At 43.5% G+C, this 16965-nt stretch overlaps 2 protein-coding genes across 2 annotated transcripts in view; one reads left to right on the forward strand and one right to left on the reverse strand.

Moving 5' to 3' along the window:
- The window catches only part of LOC120933627 (NXPE family member 3-like), a 122274-nt gene extending 121880 nt beyond the window's left edge, over positions 1-394 (forward strand). Inside the window, exon 7 of the mRNA XM_040346937.1 lies at positions 95-394. The gene's annotated coding sequence lies outside the window, so the exon portion shown is untranslated. The remainder of the gene's footprint in view (positions 1-94) is intronic.
- A 3522-nt stretch (positions 395-3916) lies between these two features.
- On the reverse strand, positions 3917-5026 carry LOC120930982 (olfactory receptor 11A1-like). The gene has a single exon (XM_040342114.1). The coding sequence runs from the start codon at positions 4867-4869 to the stop codon at positions 4099-4101; it is 771 nt and encodes a 256-aa protein (XP_040198048.1). The 5' UTR covers positions 4870-5026; the 3' UTR covers positions 3917-4098.
- Between the last annotated feature and the right edge of the window lie 11939 nt (positions 5027-16965).

A 16965-nucleotide genomic window follows, 5' to 3' on the forward strand; every position in this document is an offset into this window, starting at 1 on the left:
CAGTTTCACTGCCTTAGTAATTACCACAGCCAGAGGGAAATCCTGAAAACATGACCTGTTGGTGTGACCCGAGGACTGGAGTTGAAAAACACTGGTTTAGAGCACATTCTTCAGTGGGAAGTCCAAGTCTAAGTAACACCTGCTATATATAGAGGACCAAAAACCTTATGAACTGCTTTGGTTGCAGATGGACAAATCTACTGAACAGATAGCTACATATGCGGGGACGTATAGACAAGTCTACTGTGGCTTCATTGGTCTGCAGCTTTTATTTATATGCCTCTCAATGTAAACTTGATTGTTTGATTATATTCAAATAAATAATGTATGTTTATCTCATCTATTTGAAGTGAATGCAATCAGCACGAAGGAATAAATATTATGCCGAAGTGGACCTTCTTGAACCCCTTTAAATCCATCAACATATGTCATACATTGGTGGCAGTAGGTGGGGTTACACACTCTCCACAAGCTGGCTTTCTGTCATTATCTTGCAGTAATACCCTCATGACCTGTCTGTCTCTTACCTTGTCTGTGTATCAGCCTTAGGGCTTGCTCTCTCACACCTGCATGGTTAAGTAATCTTCCCTTAGTGTGGCTCCACATTAGCCTCAACAGGAACCACTATATAACACTGTGTTCTCCAAGCCTGCCTTGCTGTGCAATATTGTGTGTTTGGTTTCCTGTTTCCTGATTGCCGCATGCTCTACGTTTGTCTCTGTTACTGATCTTGCCGTGTTTCCGACCATCCCTGCTTACTTGTGACCCTGACCTTTGGTGCGTTTTTGACTATCCCTGCCTGCTTGTGACCTTTGACCTTTGGCTTGTTCACCGTTTATCCTTGTTTGCTTGTTGACCCGACCTTTTGCTTATCCTCCTATAGCCTACCGTGAGCATAAGCTGAGGGCCCCAGGGGCTGCGACCTGGAGTCAGCGGCAGCGAAGTCCATCCTCACCACTAGAGGCTCTGGTGAACACCAGCTGGCTCTTAGACTCCATGCCTGGGGGATCTCATGTTCTAGCTCCCTGTGGGATCCGTGTTGGCGCCCCAGTGCACATGCCTTCCTGCATCACCCAGGGTTCCAACCGCAGCAGTCAGCCGTGGGGTCCACTATCATAGCGGTGCACTCCTGACCCAACTGTGTGCATCTGTCACCTGACTTCAGTTGACCTAACCCTTTCTGCTTTCGGATGGAACTAAATGGGTGGTTAAACTGTGCCCCCCCCACGTGATTCCCCTGCAATGCTGCTTGATCTCCACTGTCCCACCTGCATCCCATGACCCACATTTCGGGTGTCACTGGGTGGAGGTTAGGGAGGCAAGGCTAGATCCATTTGCTGATCTCCCCTAGTTGCAAAGAACAGGGAAGTGACATGTATAACATAATTTCCGCTTTCGTGTGTGTGTCATATTTTCCAGCTGCTGTGACCAAGGGATGAAGCTAATGAAGTGTGACCTGGACTCTATTAGCTTCAATGGAAGGCAAGTGAGACCTCTAATAGACCATGGTTTCTTACCACTTGAAGACCAGACCTTTTTCTGACATTGCTTACAATTTAAAATCAGTATTTTTTTGCTAGAAAATATCACCACGCAGAACAATAATTCTAGAGAAATTATTCATGGATAACACTAAGGTAGAAAACTCGGCTGATATGTCCTTATTAGAAAAGGCACCTCATCCCAAAAAATGTGTTTAGAAAAGAGGAACAAGGGAAGGGGATTATTGCGGTGCCAAAACAACTCAATACAGGATTTTGTTCTACAAATTTTAATTTTTATGACATTATATTTTTAAAACACATATATAATTCAAAATTCATGTAGTTGAAAAAACAGAGAGAGGAGCATATAGAATGTACTGGTAGCCAAGATGATATTGGCTTTTTTATGCAAAGGCAGGTCAGGTCTTCCCTGCATGTTTCGCCAAGACATTGGCTTCTTCAGGGGAATAGGACGTGAGTAATTACAGCTCTATAAAAAGAAAAGGAAATGTAAGACAATATAGATACACAGGAATAATATAATTTGTGAATAAAACCCCACTACCCCAAAACAATCACCCAACCTACCCTAGTCCCAGAGACGGCAAGCCAACACAACCGCAGTGTGATGGCAGAGGGCGGAAAGGAGATCAATAAAAACTACAAAAATAAATAATATTAAATAGAGAAAAATAACTCTCATAGAGCCCATATCTGTTCCATAAATATACATGTATTGAGGCTTTTTAGCTCTATTTATGGGACAGATATGGGCTCTATGAGAGGTTTTTGTCACCATTTAATATTATTTATTTTTGTAGTTTTTATTGATCTCCTTTCCGCCCTCTGCAGCCACACTGCAGTTGTGTTGGCTTGCCATCTCTGGGACCTCTTCCGTGCTGACCCTGCTCCGTGGGGGCACTAGGGTAGGTTGGGTGATCATTTTGGGATAGTGGGGTTTTATTCTCACTATTTGATGTTGGGAAGGGGATTGGGGAGTGAGATGGGACTACTAGTACCTTCTTGCCCAAGTATCCAATATTGTGCACCATGTCTAAAATTATATTATTCCTGTGTATCTATATTGTCTTACATTTCCTTTTCTTTTTATAGAGCTATAATTACTTGGGTCACGTCCTATTCCCCTGAAGAAGCCAATGTCTTGGTGAAACTGTAGGGAAGATCTGACCTGCCTTTGTATAAAAAAGTCAATATCATCTCGGCTACCGGTATATTCTATATGCTCCTCTCTCTGTTTGTTCAACAACTATGTGAATTATATATGTGTTTTAAAAATATAATGTAATAACATTTTCTATTTTAAGAAAAAAATCTTGTATTGAGTTGTTTTAGCACCGCAATAATCCCCTTCCCTCGTTTCTCTTTTCCAAATGGATAACACTAAAGTAATTACCTGCAGTGGCTTTAAAACTTTTTCCTATACAAAATCTAATGTACCAAAGTTTGGTGTTGTTTTATCATCCTCTTCTTCGATCCTATGATCTCTCACGTATTCAATCTCTTTAGCCCTGTACACACGACCGGGATTCCCGACGGGAAAACTGCAGGGAGAGCTTTGGCCGGGAATCCCGGCCATGTGTATGCTCCCTCACAGTGTTTCCCCATAGGAAAACTGCTGGGTTTAAAACCCCGGTGGGAAAATAGATAGCAGGTTCTCTATTTTCCCGCCGGGACTCCCGGCAGTTTTCCTGTTGAGATAACTGCAAGGAAGCATACACACAGCCGGTTTTCCTAGACAAAGGCTCTCCTGCCAGTTTCCCTGGCAGGAAAACCGGTCGTGTGTACGAGGCTTGACTCTCTACTGCAGGGGTGCCCAACCTTTTGAAGAGCGTGGGCCACTTAAGCAACTTGGTAACCAGTCGTGGGCCACAATGAGTGGAGCAGGCGGATGATAAGTCACGACTATTCTATAGGCCCCCTGATTCGATCCACCCAGATGGAAGGGGACAAATTCCCTTCAGTTTTTTTTAGCAGATCGGATTGGAAGTAGGCAGGCGTAAGAGGACAAAAGTCTGTTTCGTCTGCTGCTCTATAGAGGTGAATTGAGGGTCCAATTGGGTCGGGCTAATCAGTGTGAAAACAGTCCTAAACCCTTATCACACGATTTACTGTGGTTTACGCACACTGCAGGTTCAGCGTAGTGCACCTGTGTCTATCTTGCGGGTCAGCTAAACTTTGCCATAGACTCCGCCTGTGGCAAAAGCCAGTGCTGTACAGGAAGCATCGCATTATGGGGCTTTCTTCCTCTACCACTAGCTTCATTCACAACACTAATGCTGTGGTATGGCTGGTTGGCAACCTGCGATCTGGACTTGCTAAGCCGCTATTTCAGAGCAGGAGGTCGCGGGCCACATTAGAGGGCTCCGCAGGCCACATGTGGCCCCCGGGCCATTTGTTGGCCACCCCTGCTTTACTGGTACCTTCCCTTCCCCTCTAAAGCATGCACATATCACCCCAATGCCTAAAGAGCCCTCACTGGACCCCGTCAACCTTAAAGGGGTTGAAAAGGTAAATGTTTTTTCACCTTAATGCATTCCATGAAAATAGATTTAGGCTTAGTTAGGGTATGACTGGAATGCCTTTTTAACCCTAATTAATTTCTATAGCTTGTCTTATACACAGATAGGTATTTCTGTATGGCCAACTTGATCTCTTGGTTCCTCAAGCTGTAGATTATGGGGTTCAGTAATGGGGTGACTACAGTGTACATCAGCGAAACTACCTTTTCTATGGCCACAGATTGCTGTCCTGAGGGCACCGCATACATGACAAACAGTGCACCATAATAGATACATACAATGGCAAGGTGGGAACTACAAGTGGAGAAAGTTTTCTGTCTTCCGGTGACTGAAGTAATCCTCAAGATGGTCAAAAAAATGCAGACATACGTGAAGGTGATGAAACTGAATGGAAGAACTGTTGCTAGACTGGATAGGGCAAATACCACATACTTTGCTACAGTTACATCTGAGCAAGATAATTCCAGGAGAGGAACAAAATCACAGAAAAAATGGTCAATAACATTGGGACCACAGAACCACAAGGTTTGCATGATCAATACTGGGATGAGTGTTGCAGTAAATCCCAATAACCAGGAACATAAAACCAGATATAAACAAAGTTTAAGGTCCATAATTGTGGTGTAGTGCAAGGGATTACATATGGCCAGGTAGCGGTCATAGGACATAACGGTGAGCAGAAGACACTCCATGCATGCTGAACCTCCGTACACTAAATACTGCACAATACAGCTTCTAAGGGACACAGTGCTAACCCCTAATATTGTTGCATTGAGCATGCTAGGGGCTATGTTTGTGCTTAGCAGGATATCGGAGAAGGACAAGTTGCCCAGAAAAATGTACATTGGTGATTGAAGACGATAATTTGTCGACACCAATAAAATAATGACAGCATTTCCAGTTACTGTGCACAGGTAGATGATTAAGAATAATAAGAAAATAAAATACTTAAAATCTTGAAGATTTCCAAACCCAAGAATTGTTATTTCTGAAATGTGTGTCCTATTCATTGCATGTGCTGTAGGCGAGTAAAAATTGAGAGGAGAAGGATAAATAGAAGAAGGAGAAAAAGGAGGAGGAGAAGAAGGAGAATGAGGTAAAGGAGGAGGAGAAAGATGAGAAGAAGTAGTAGAAGGAAAATGAGAAGGGAAAAGGGGAGGAGAAGCAGGAAAGGGAGAAGGAGAAGGTGGAGGAAAAGTAGAAGGAGAAAAAAGGAGGAGGAGAAGAAGCAGAATGAGGTAAAGGAGAAGGAGAAAGCGGAGAAAAGAAAGAGGAGAAGAAGTAGTAGAAGGAAAATGAGAAGGGGAAAAGGGAGGAAAAACAGCAAAGGGAGAAGGAGAGGGTGGTGGAAAAGGAGAAGGGGGAAGAAGGAGGAGGAGAAGAAGAAGAAGAAGCAGAAAGAAGAGGAGAATGAGAAGAAAAAAGGGGAAAGAAGAGAAGGAGAAAGAGGAGGAGAAGGAGAAAAAGGAGTAGAAGAAGGAGAAAGGGGAGTAGAAGGGGGAAAGGGAGGAGAAGAAGGAAAAGGAGAAAAGGGAGGGAAAGAAGGAAAAGGGAAAGGAGGAGAAGAAGAAGGAGAAAGAAGGGGAACAGGAGAAGGGGAAGGACAAAAAGTAGAAAGAGGAGAAGAATAATGAGAAGAAAGATAAAAAGGAGAAGGAGTAGAGGGAGAAAGAGGAGTAGAAGGAGAAAGAGGAGGAGAAGAAGAAGGAGAATGAGAAAAAAGAGGACAAGGAGAAAGAGGAGGAGAAGAAGAAGGAGAATAAGAAAAAAGAGGACAAGGAGAAAGAGGAGGCGAAGAAGGAGAAATAAAAAGAGGAGGAGAAGAAGGAGAAGAAAAAGGAGAAGCATTATGGTTACACATAAATATTAATGCAACATACTATTATACTATACATGCCTGTATTCACACCTGAGCAAAGTGAATTTCAGGCGTCTTCAGGTGTATTTTTGTTGAGCTATTTTGCATGTTAATCTTTTCAAGCTTTTACATGTGTATTGAACCTTCAGGTATTTTTGTTTTGCCAATGGAAATTGTTACATGAAAAAATGCTTGAAAAACATCTGGAAAAATCACACGAAAACACTTGACTTTTTCAGGTGTTCAAGTGTATGGGGTCGAAAATGTCTATTTCTGCCTCACATTTAGCTTGTGTAACTTTTGGTGTGTCAAGTGCCAAGTGCTCATATGTGGATAGTCACCACTGAAATACACAAGATGTTGAACGTTTAGGAGTTTAAGGCCCAATTCACACATGAGTGCTTTGTCAAGCTGCAAAGCACTCATGTGTGAATTGGGCCTTAAAGGGGTTGTATAGGTTTGTTTTTTTATTTTCTAAATAGGTTACTTTAAGCTAGTGCATTGTTGGTTCACTTACCTTTTCCTTCTAATTGTTTTTTCTTCTTTGTTTTCTTTGTCTAAATTTCTCACTTCCTGTTCCTCCTCAGTAAGGTTTTCAGTAAGCTGTTCTAAATGACTTTCCACCGCTCAGATGGTGGTGGAAAGCTTACTGATAGGGATGAGTTGAACACCCCCCCTGTTCAGTTTGCACCAGAACCTTCGAACGGACCGACCGTTCGCGCGAACATTTAGAACCCCATTGACGTCTATGGGACTCGAACGTTCAAATTCAAAAGTGCTAATTTTAAAGCCTAATATGCAAGTTATTGTCGTAAAACGTCTTTGAGAACCCGGGTCTTGCCCCAGGGAACATGTATCAATGGAAAAAAAGTTTTTTTCCAGGACTCAGAATCAGGAGCAGTGAATCAGGAGCAGTGATTTTAATGATGCTTAAATAAAAAATAAAAAAAAGAGAAATTCCTTTAAATATTGTACCTGCTGGGTGTCTATAGTATGCCTGTGAAGTGGCACGTGTTTAGAACTGTCCCTGCACAAAATGAGATTACTATAAGAAAAAAGTAATTTAAAACTGCTTGCGGCTTTAATGTAATGTCTGGTCCCTGCAATATGGATGAAAATCATTGAGAAAAATAGCACAGACACAGACAGTACACACACCACTTAGCTTTAGGTGTAAACTACAGAGCACACGGCCAGTACACACCAAGTAGCTTTAGGTGCAAACTACAGAGGACACAGGCAGTACACACCAAGTAGCTTTAGGTGCAAACTACAGAGGACACAGACATCAAACCACGTTAGAATACTGCAGCTAGCACAATCACCTGCCTGCCAGTAAATTAGGAAGAACTGATCTAGCTAAACTATACAGTGTATAAATATATGTACAACACATGGGATGTATATATATCCTCTACACGCCTGCTCTATCTACCTGCAAAAAATGACACTCTCTCTGTCTCTCTCTGTTCTCTCTTAACCACCGCAACACACTACACAAGGCCGACCTGCAGGCGGCCTTTTACAGTGTGGGGCGTGTACTAAACCCCCTGAGCCATAATTGGCCAAAGCCACACTGGTTTTGGCCAATTATGGTTTTCTGTTTTTTGCAAGCTGTGATTGGCCAAGCATGCGGGTCATAGTGCATGCTTGGCCAATCATCAGCTAGCAATGCACTGTGATGCCGCAGTGAATTATGGTCTGTGAAACATAACTCGAATTTGGCGCGAACGGCCCAAAGCGTTCGTAATTCAACGATCGAACATATAATGTTCGATTCGAACATGAGTTTGACTCGAATATGAAGCTCATCCCTACTTACTGAGTAGAAACATGAAGTGAGAAATTCAGGCAAAGAAAAACAACATTTGGAAGGAAAATCGAAGGAAAAGGTAAGTGAACCAACAATGCACTAGCTTAAAGGAACCTATTTAGAAAATAAAAGACAAACCTTTACAACCCCTTTAAAGTAGAACTAAAGCAGATTTTTTTTGTATGCAAACACTCAAATTGGAAGATAAAAATTGTGCATGCATAATTGCAATTCTGAATTACCTCTTGTATTATCCATAGTTCACAAGATCAATTTTCCATGTTGCGGAGTCAGTATTCATGAGAGGTGATGAAGGTGGGGGGACCATCTTAACAAATCATTCAATTATTCTCTCACATGAATTTGTCTATAGAAATGACTTTCTTTACTGAGAACTGGGCATAAAGTAAGGGGAGGGGAAGAAGAAGGAGGATAAGGATAAAGAGGAGGATAAGTTCTGTGTTCCTTAGGCTCACCAGGAATTACACAGGACGTAGTAGCTCAGATGTACCTGTTCCACATCTGACAGACTTTGGGTAACAAAGGTGTTATTGATTATCTGAAGAATGCCGGACAAGTAAATTACAGTTTTTATGTGAAATATGTGATCGCTTTATCTATGCTTTTGCCAACTGCATTGAGTGGAAAGTGTCCTACAGTGCAACTTAAATCCTGTTTCATTACAAGACATGGGTTATGAATTTCCTAACAAAGGTTACCTTTCCTTGAAGTGATGGTAAGGGTACAGTATGATGGAACATTGATCTGGAATTGTGTAAATAATGATTTAGCCTTTTAACTTGCCTGTTTGGTTATGTATCCTTTTCACTTTTTTATTCTGGTCTCCTAGTATTATTCTAGCAAATGAAGCAGAGAGTGAAGAGACAACTTGGGTGGTGACATCAGCCTCTGTATTCAACGAGCTGGGAGTCTGAACATGAAAACCTTTAAAGTAAGAATATAAGCAGGTGAACTGCAGAGACAGAAAGAGTGAGAGTATGAAAATTAAAGCTTAAAGATAGATAGATAGATAGATAGATAGATAGATAGATAGATAGATAGATAGATAGATAGATAGACAACAGATATTTTGAGTAGCCCAGATTGTTCACAGATTGAGGGTTTTTATGAACATGCAGCTACTTTCAAGCCTGTATATTAGATTGCAAATTCTCTATGGGATCAATTAAATCTTCCATTCCCAGAACACAGTGGGTAGTCCCTTAGTGGAAATATTAATTACTTAACATTTTCTGGCATGGAACAAGGCATGTATTAAAAAACCTGTAGATTTTCTTGCCCGTCTGTCCTGTTTACCAACTTTGCTACCATAACTGAAAATTTTAAAGTATAATTTTATTTAAAAAAAAATATGATATATGAAAGGTAGTTTAAATATGATTTTAGTGAGTCCATGCCAGTATGAATTGTGGTTTAGGGCTTGATTGTAGTCTTTTCGCCGTAGCTGAGATCCTCCAGCCCCTTTATTAGTTTTTTGCCCTTCTCTGGACCCTCTCCAGCTCCAGCACATCCCTCCTGAGGACTGATACCCAGAACTGGATGGCATACTCCAGGTGTGACCGGACCAGAGTCTTGTAAAGTGGGAGAGATATCTTTTTATTTGTAGAGGGAATCCTCTTTTTAATGCATGCCGATATTCTGTTGGCTTTGCTTGCAGCAGCCTGGCATTGCATGCCCTTGCTGAGCCTGTCATCTACTAGGGTCCTTTTCCATCCTAAATTTCCTCCAACGGTTCTCCCCCCAGTGAGTAGATTGCATTCATATTTTTGGCCCCCAAATGCATTATTTTTCATTTTTCAACTTTAAACCTCATTTGCTACGTAGTTGCCCACCCCGTTAATTTGTTTAGATCTTCTTGCAAGGTTTCCACATCCTGTGGAGAAGTTATTGCCTGCTTAGCTTAGTATCGTCTGCAAATACTGAAATTGAGCAGTTTATCCCATCCCATTAGAACCCTGGGGACCCCACCTTCAACACCGGTCCATTCCAAGCACTCCCCATTTATCACCACACTCTGGACTCGCCCCCGTAGACAGTTTTAAATCCATGTACTCGCCCTCTGGTGTTCTCTTTCTAAATTCCATTGGAAAAAAGTCTGATGGGGCACACACACGGTCAGAATATCCAATGAAGGAGGGGCGGAGCTAGCCGGAGACCGCGATGGAAGCTTGATAGCGGAGCTCCGTAGCAAGCAGGAGATCAGCGGCTAACAGCGACCCATTCGAGCACCCAAACAGACCCAAGGTACGGCGGATTACTTCCCCAACCTGGCGGGCAGCTCTAGTACCATGGGCAAGAGCAAGAAAGGGGGAAATCGTCCCCAGAAGCTGACAGAGTTTTTCCCCCCGGAGCCCAGGCAATATGGCGCCGGCGCCACTTCCACGCCAGCATCGGGATCGAGAGCTCAACCTGCTACTAGCAGGAACACTGCTAAACGGAGCAGCCCTCCTAAATCCCTGGGATCTCCACCAGCTACACCGTCCTCAGGGAGCCCAGAGAAGTCCCGTTTTAGATCGGATGCCACAGAGGAGGAGGTGAGCCAGCTGCGTGCGTCAGGGGATGACACTAGAGAGGATACCAGGGAGCTGCCTGATTCCATTGATGTATTCCCCACTAGTAACCAGCCAGTATTAGATACTGTTCTGAAAGAGATGTTGGTGTCACTGAGAAGTTCACTGCACTCAGATATGGTTTCCTGTATGCATAAATTTAGCAAGGATCTGGGCTCCATGGCTGAGAGGGTGACACACGTTGAAAACAAGATGGGGGAATACGCGGTTACGATAAATGACTTGGTGGATGCCAATGACGGAAGGGATGAGGAAATTGAGGCTCTTAAGACCAAAATGGCGCATATGGAAGATAGGAGCAGGAGGAACAATGTGAAGATACGGGGTATACCAGAAAATATTCAGTATAATGACCTCCGCGGGTATGTATCCCAGCTTTTTAAAGCACTCCTGCCTGATGTATCAGAAATGGACATTACCGTGGATAGAATTCACCGTCTGCCTAAGCCCTCATACCTCTCTGAAACTGTGCCTAGAGATGTTATTATGCGGCTGCACTTTTACCACGCAAAGGAGAAACTGATGACGGCGACTAGACAAAATGTCAACCTCCCGTCGCCATACACCAACCTGCAATTCTACGCTGATTTATCACAATTTACACTGCAGAAACATAGAAACCTGAACACGCTCACAAAAGCCCTCAGAAATCATAACCTCAGTTACAAGTGGGGCTTTCCGACAAAACTTGTTACTAAGGAAGGGGTGGAGTATGTGATGGAGTCAATGGCGAAGGGGCTGGCCCTGCTCAACTCGTGGGGGATTATACCAGAAGCACAACCTCAAAATCAACATCAGAGCGGCCGCTCATCCCCTAATCCGGAATGGCGCACAGTCAACCAAAAAAATTCCCGTACTCATAAATAACCAGGATGCGGTCTTGTACCTAAGGCCCCGTACACACGATAGAATCCATCCGCAGATAAATCCCAGCAAATGGGTTTCTGCGGATAGATCCTATGGTGTGTACACGCCAGCGGATCTGTTTCCGCGGAGAAATCTCCTCTGGGATGGATTCCAGCAGATCGAATATTTGTTGTGCTGCACAACATATCCATCTGCTGGAATCCATTCCAACGGATGGATCCGCTCGTCTGTACAGACTTACCGGATCCATTCGTCCAAAGGGATTCCCCGCACGCGTCGCAATGATTTGATGCATGCGTGGAATTCCTTATATGACAGCGTCGCGCCCGTCGCCGCGTCATAATCGCGGCGACGGCGCGACACGTCATCGGCAGAGGATTTCCGCGCGGATTTCAATGCGATGGTGTGTACACTCCATCCCATCGAAATCAGCGGATATCTTTGAGAGGATTTATCCGTGGAAACGGTCCGCTGGACCGTATCTGCGGATAAATCCTCTCGTGTGTATGGGGCCTAAGAGTACCCTGCTGGAGTAGAAGATCCTATTTTCTTTTACCTTCTTTTTTTTCTATCTTTGTTACCTGCTCGAACTTGGTCACCCCAGTTTTCTGAGTGGCTTTGTGCCACACCCAAACTTTGGTTCTATTTGTTTTGCCTATGGCTTCTGTTGCTCCCTGTTGTTGTTTGGGGAATTATAACTTGCCTATCTCATTTGTCAGAAATCATATCGCGGACTCAATGGACTCTGAAGGTGTTCATGTGGGAGTCCTGAAACTGCTACATAAGGCGCCGGTGACCATACCACTGTGGATGCTCCCTCTGGATCCCGTAAGTGATATCTACAGACACTACACCACTCATAAACTGTCCACATTTCTATGGCGATAAAGTTTTTATCTATTAACGCCAAGGGGTTGAATCACCCAGCAAAGAGGCGGTCACTTTGGAAAGAAGCACTTCATCATAAATGTGACATTTTGTGCGTCCAGGAGTCACACTTCCATGCCCAAAAGTCTCCTAAGTGCTCACACCCTAAATTTCCCCATGTATTCCACGCTATGGATGACTCTAAGACTAAAGGGGTGATGGTAGCCATTAAGGACTCTGTGGCTTTCCATTTACACTTGATGGTCGCAGACCCTCAGGGTCGTTTCCTGGTCATAATATGCAACATAAACTCTTCCACATACACATTGGCCAATGTGTATGCACCGAATAACAGACAGACACATTTTTTCAACAGGATTATGAAAAAAATTCAATCAGTGAGGAGAGGTCAGGTCTTACTATGCGGTGACTTTAATATCACTCCTGATCCTCTCATGGACTCCACAGCTGCACCAAAGCGGTCCCCCCCATCCCTCAAAGAGGCCCTAAGATCGCATGACATGTTTGATTCCTGGAGATGTCTCAATGCGGATGAGAGGGATTACTCGTTCTTCTCTAATTGCCATAGATCCTATAGCAGGATCGACCTGTTCTTGGTAGATAAGTGGTTGTTATTTAACTGCAGAGAGGCCAAGATTAACACCATCACTTGGTCGGACCATGCCTCGATCTCTCTCCTAGTTGGAGAGACCTCTACCCACAAGCCTGCATTCATTTGGAGGGCGAATCCTAGACTGCTCCAGGATGGTCCGACAAAGTCTAAAATTCTCTCTCAGTTGACTGAATATTTTGAAATTAATAATCAATCCGTGTCTGATCCCTTTGTTGTGTGGAATGCCCCTAAAGCATTTGCTAGGGGGATCTTGATCCAACAAGGTGCGAGGTGTAGGAGGATGAGGCAGCAGCATTTGAACAAATTGTTGTCCAATATATCGGCACTAGAGACACAGAACATGACTAACCCGACGGTAGAAATCTCATTACAACTTACGCAACTTCGCACTGACCTGAGACTACTGTTTCTGGAGGACTTTGAAAAGGCCTCAAGAAGACTTAAGTTAGCGTACTACACAAGCGCAGGGCAGGGAAATTGTTGGCCAATAGACTAAAGGGCATTAGACACAAGACACAGATTCCACACATAATACATCCTGTAACAAACACTAAACTACACCACCCACAAGATATAGCAACCTTAAAAACGACCCCACTATAATACAACCTGATACTGCACTTATTCAGTCATTCTTACAAAAGGTTAAACTTCCAGTCCTATCTCCTGACCACCTTACTGCTTTGAATGCTCCCATTTCAGAAGCAGAGGTGAGACAGACAATTCATACGCTTCCCAATAATAAATCCCCCAGGACCGGACGGCTTTACGGGGGAATATTTCAAGACATTCCAAGAAATTTTAACCCCACATATGGTCAATATTTTCAATGCGGCTGCTGCCTCGTCCTCTTTTCCTCCGGAGATGTTAAGGGCTATGGTTGTTGCTCTTCCAAAACCGGGCAAAGACCCGAACACCCCTTTTAGACCGATTTCTTTACTGAACAATGATATCAAAATTTATGCCAAGATCTTGGCCTCCAGACTGGTGGATATACTGCCTTTACTGATAGATATGGACCAGTCTGGCTTCACTAGGGGACGCCAGACGTCGGATGCCACTCGCCGACTGATAAATGTAATACATTTGGCTGGTAGAAGTCGAACGCCTTCTCTGCTCCTAGCGCTGGATGCGGAGAAGGCGTTCGACAGGATTCATTGGCAGTTTCTGTCACAGGTGCTGGGCAAGTTTGGTTTCTCTGGACCCATATACTCGGCAGTGATGGCCCTATACACACTCCCCTCGGCACAGGTATATGTGTCGGGTGCTCTGTCTGCCCCATTTGAAATTTCCAATGGAACGAGACAGGGGTGTCCCCTTTCCCCTCTTGTGTTTAACCTGCTGATGGAACCGTTGGCCTCTTACCTGCGTTCACGCCCTAGCATATCTGGTGTTCACGCAGGGGGCAGACAACATGTCATTAGTTTATTTGCGGATGACATCATCTTGATGTTATCAAACCCAGAGGTGTCTTTGCCAGCGGTCCACGAAGTCCCCAGTTATCTAAAATAGCACTATCGGAGCTATCATGGCTAGGTAGACTAGCAGCATTTAAAATGCAGCTACTCCCGAAGTTACTGTACCTTTTTAGGACAGTACCTATCACGATTCCAAACATTTATTTCAAATCTATGCAGTCCCTACTGAATAAATATCTATGGCAGGGTAAAAGGGCTAGATGTGCATTTAGCAAACTTATTAAGCGTAGAAACGCGGGAGGAATGGGTCATGTCCATATACAGGATTACTACTTTGCTTCCATACTAGCACAGCTGAAACATTGGTTTTCGCAACATGCTAACACACCGTGGAAGGAGTTGGAATAGAATATCCAATGAAAAAATTCAGTCAGACTTTTTCCATTGGAAATTCTGATCATGTGTACAAGGCATTATATGTCCCAATAAGGATTTTGGATCACAATCGTGGTGTGCAGCCTATTCTTTTTTCTTGCCAAAAACCAAGATGGCTTCAGCTGGTTCACGCATGCACAGTGCTGTATCTTTCCGGCTACGTCTAGTGCTTTTTATCCTATGCGACATCATGAACAATTGTATTATTTTAATGGAGAACTAATGTGATTCCTAGAGCACTGCATTGTTCTTTTCTATAACATAAACCCCAACCTTTCAGAAACAACAAAAACAATTATATATATATATATATATATATATATATATATATATATATATATATATATATATATATATATATATATATATATATATATATATATATATATATATATATATATTCCTTTCCAAATCCCCCTCTACACAAATCCTCCCTCTCTCCACACCCTCCCAGCAAATCCTTTCACCCCAGCACAAACCCCCCCCCCCAATTCCTCCTAGCATAAATCCTCTCATCACCCAAATCCCCCTCCTAGAACAACCCCCCTACCTTCTCCCTGACCTACAAACCCTTTCTTCTATCACAGACCCCCTTGACCCCCCCCCCCCCCTCTTCCCTCCCAGCACAAACATAAAAAGCAAAAAGCAAGCACAGAAGGAACTCACTAAGAGAAGTGGACAAATCCTATAACAAGTGAACAATGAGACTGAAGATGAGAAAGGATAGGGGGCGCTATAGTGGGATAGTGACTATATAACTGAAGCCTTACGGCAACTTAATAATTCTTCCACGTACCGCCCCTTAGGCCTCGTACACAGGACCGTTTTTCTCGGCAAAAGACATTAAGAAAACTGCTGGCAGAGCTTTTTTTTGCCAAGAAAAACGGTCGTGTATATGTTTATCGTCGAGAAAACTGTTGTGAATCTCAATGAGAAAAAAAGAGAACATGTTCTCTTTTTTCATGTGGGGAGTTTCAATTTCATCGTCGTGTTTCTCGTTGGGCTGGTTTACGACGAGAAAAACATTTGTGTGTATGCTTAGAAACCCGCGCATGCTCAGAATAAAGTATGAGACGGGAGCGCAACCTTCGGTAAAAGTAACGTTCGTAATGAAGATAGCACATTTGTCACGCTGTAACAGACTGAAAAGCGTGAATTGTCGCTCACCAAACTTTTACTTAACACGCGGTAACATAAGATTAGCAAAAGCAGCCTCAAGGGTGGCACCAGTGGAATCAAACTTCCCTTTATAGTGCCGTTGTACGTGTTGTATGTCACCATGTTTGAGAACGACAAGATTTTGTCGCGACAGTGTTTATGCAAGGAAAGCATGACAAGAATCACGTCAAGCTTGACAGGAACCTTGTCAAGAAAAACAACGTTTCTATAACAACAGGATTCTTGGTCGTGTGTACAAGGCCTTAAATCTGATCCCACTCCAGTTTTCAAGAGTAAACTCAAACACCCCATGGACACAGCAGGTCTGGAATTGGCAGCACTCACTAAAAAGGTCGCGGAGCACCTATTAGTGGAACATCCAGTTGCCCCTGTGCTTCACCACCTCCCCAAGATACATAAACCTGGGAGATCTGTCTGTAGCAGATATTGGTTCACGCTCAGAGATTGGTGCTAATGATTAAATATGCTAATGTCCTGTTGTACTAACCTGACATGCTAATTGTGCAAGGGTGGAGCTTGTATATGTGTATGTGAGAATATACATATCTTGCCATATCGGTTTCAAACTAGCTACGACTAAGGCTATTGTAGAAACACGTCAGTGCTATTGTTTTATTGTCACTCTGATGTACCAATAAACAACACTTCAAGGATTTCAGTCTTGCCGCCTCTTCTTACTATATGTAATACTAGAAATTGCCATCAGATAATTGAGACATTCTAGAGAATGTATTGCTGGAAACTGGAGACATGTTGCAGAAGACAGTGAAACACATGTTGCATGAGACTAGTAGTGATTACAGCTATTATCCATTTATAAATCAATGCTTCCACTCTCCATCCCACTGCCAGACCAGACTGCTGTCATCGAAGGGTCACACAAGTACTAAAGGCTGGGAATCAGGGACTTTTAAAATGTATTTTTTTTCTCTCTCATGTCTCACTCTCTCTGCCTGACTACACTAATAAAAGGAAGGGTTAGGTGTGCACAGGCAGGGCCGGCGCTAGCGCAAGGCAACATGGGCACTTGCCTTACGGCGCCAGGGAACAGGGAGTAAAATTGACAGTGTCACTGTGTCAGTGTCTCTCTCGTCTCTGTGAGTCCCAGGATTACACACAGCAGGCATCTCCCACTGTGTGTATTGGAGCTTAGTGTGTTAACTTTGGCCACGCTGTGAGAAAAGTATGCTTCCTGCATACTGGCTGCCAGGTAAACGCTGTGTCCCAATGTGCTCCAATATGCCCCGATGTGCTCCAATATGCCCCGATGTGTGCCAAT

This window comes from Rana temporaria, chromosome 3, assembly GCF_905171775.1.
Source record: "Rana temporaria chromosome 3, aRanTem1.1, whole genome shotgun sequence".
In the NCBI taxonomy this organism is placed as follows: Eukaryota; Metazoa; Chordata; class Amphibia; order Anura; family Ranidae; genus Rana; species Rana temporaria.

Bases quoted from the DNA above. Each gene is read 5' to 3' on its own strand.
- LOC120930982 (XM_040342114.1), bottom strand. From the start codon at position 4,869: ATGTACATTTTTCTGGGCAACTTGTCCTTCTCCGATATCCTGCTAAGC.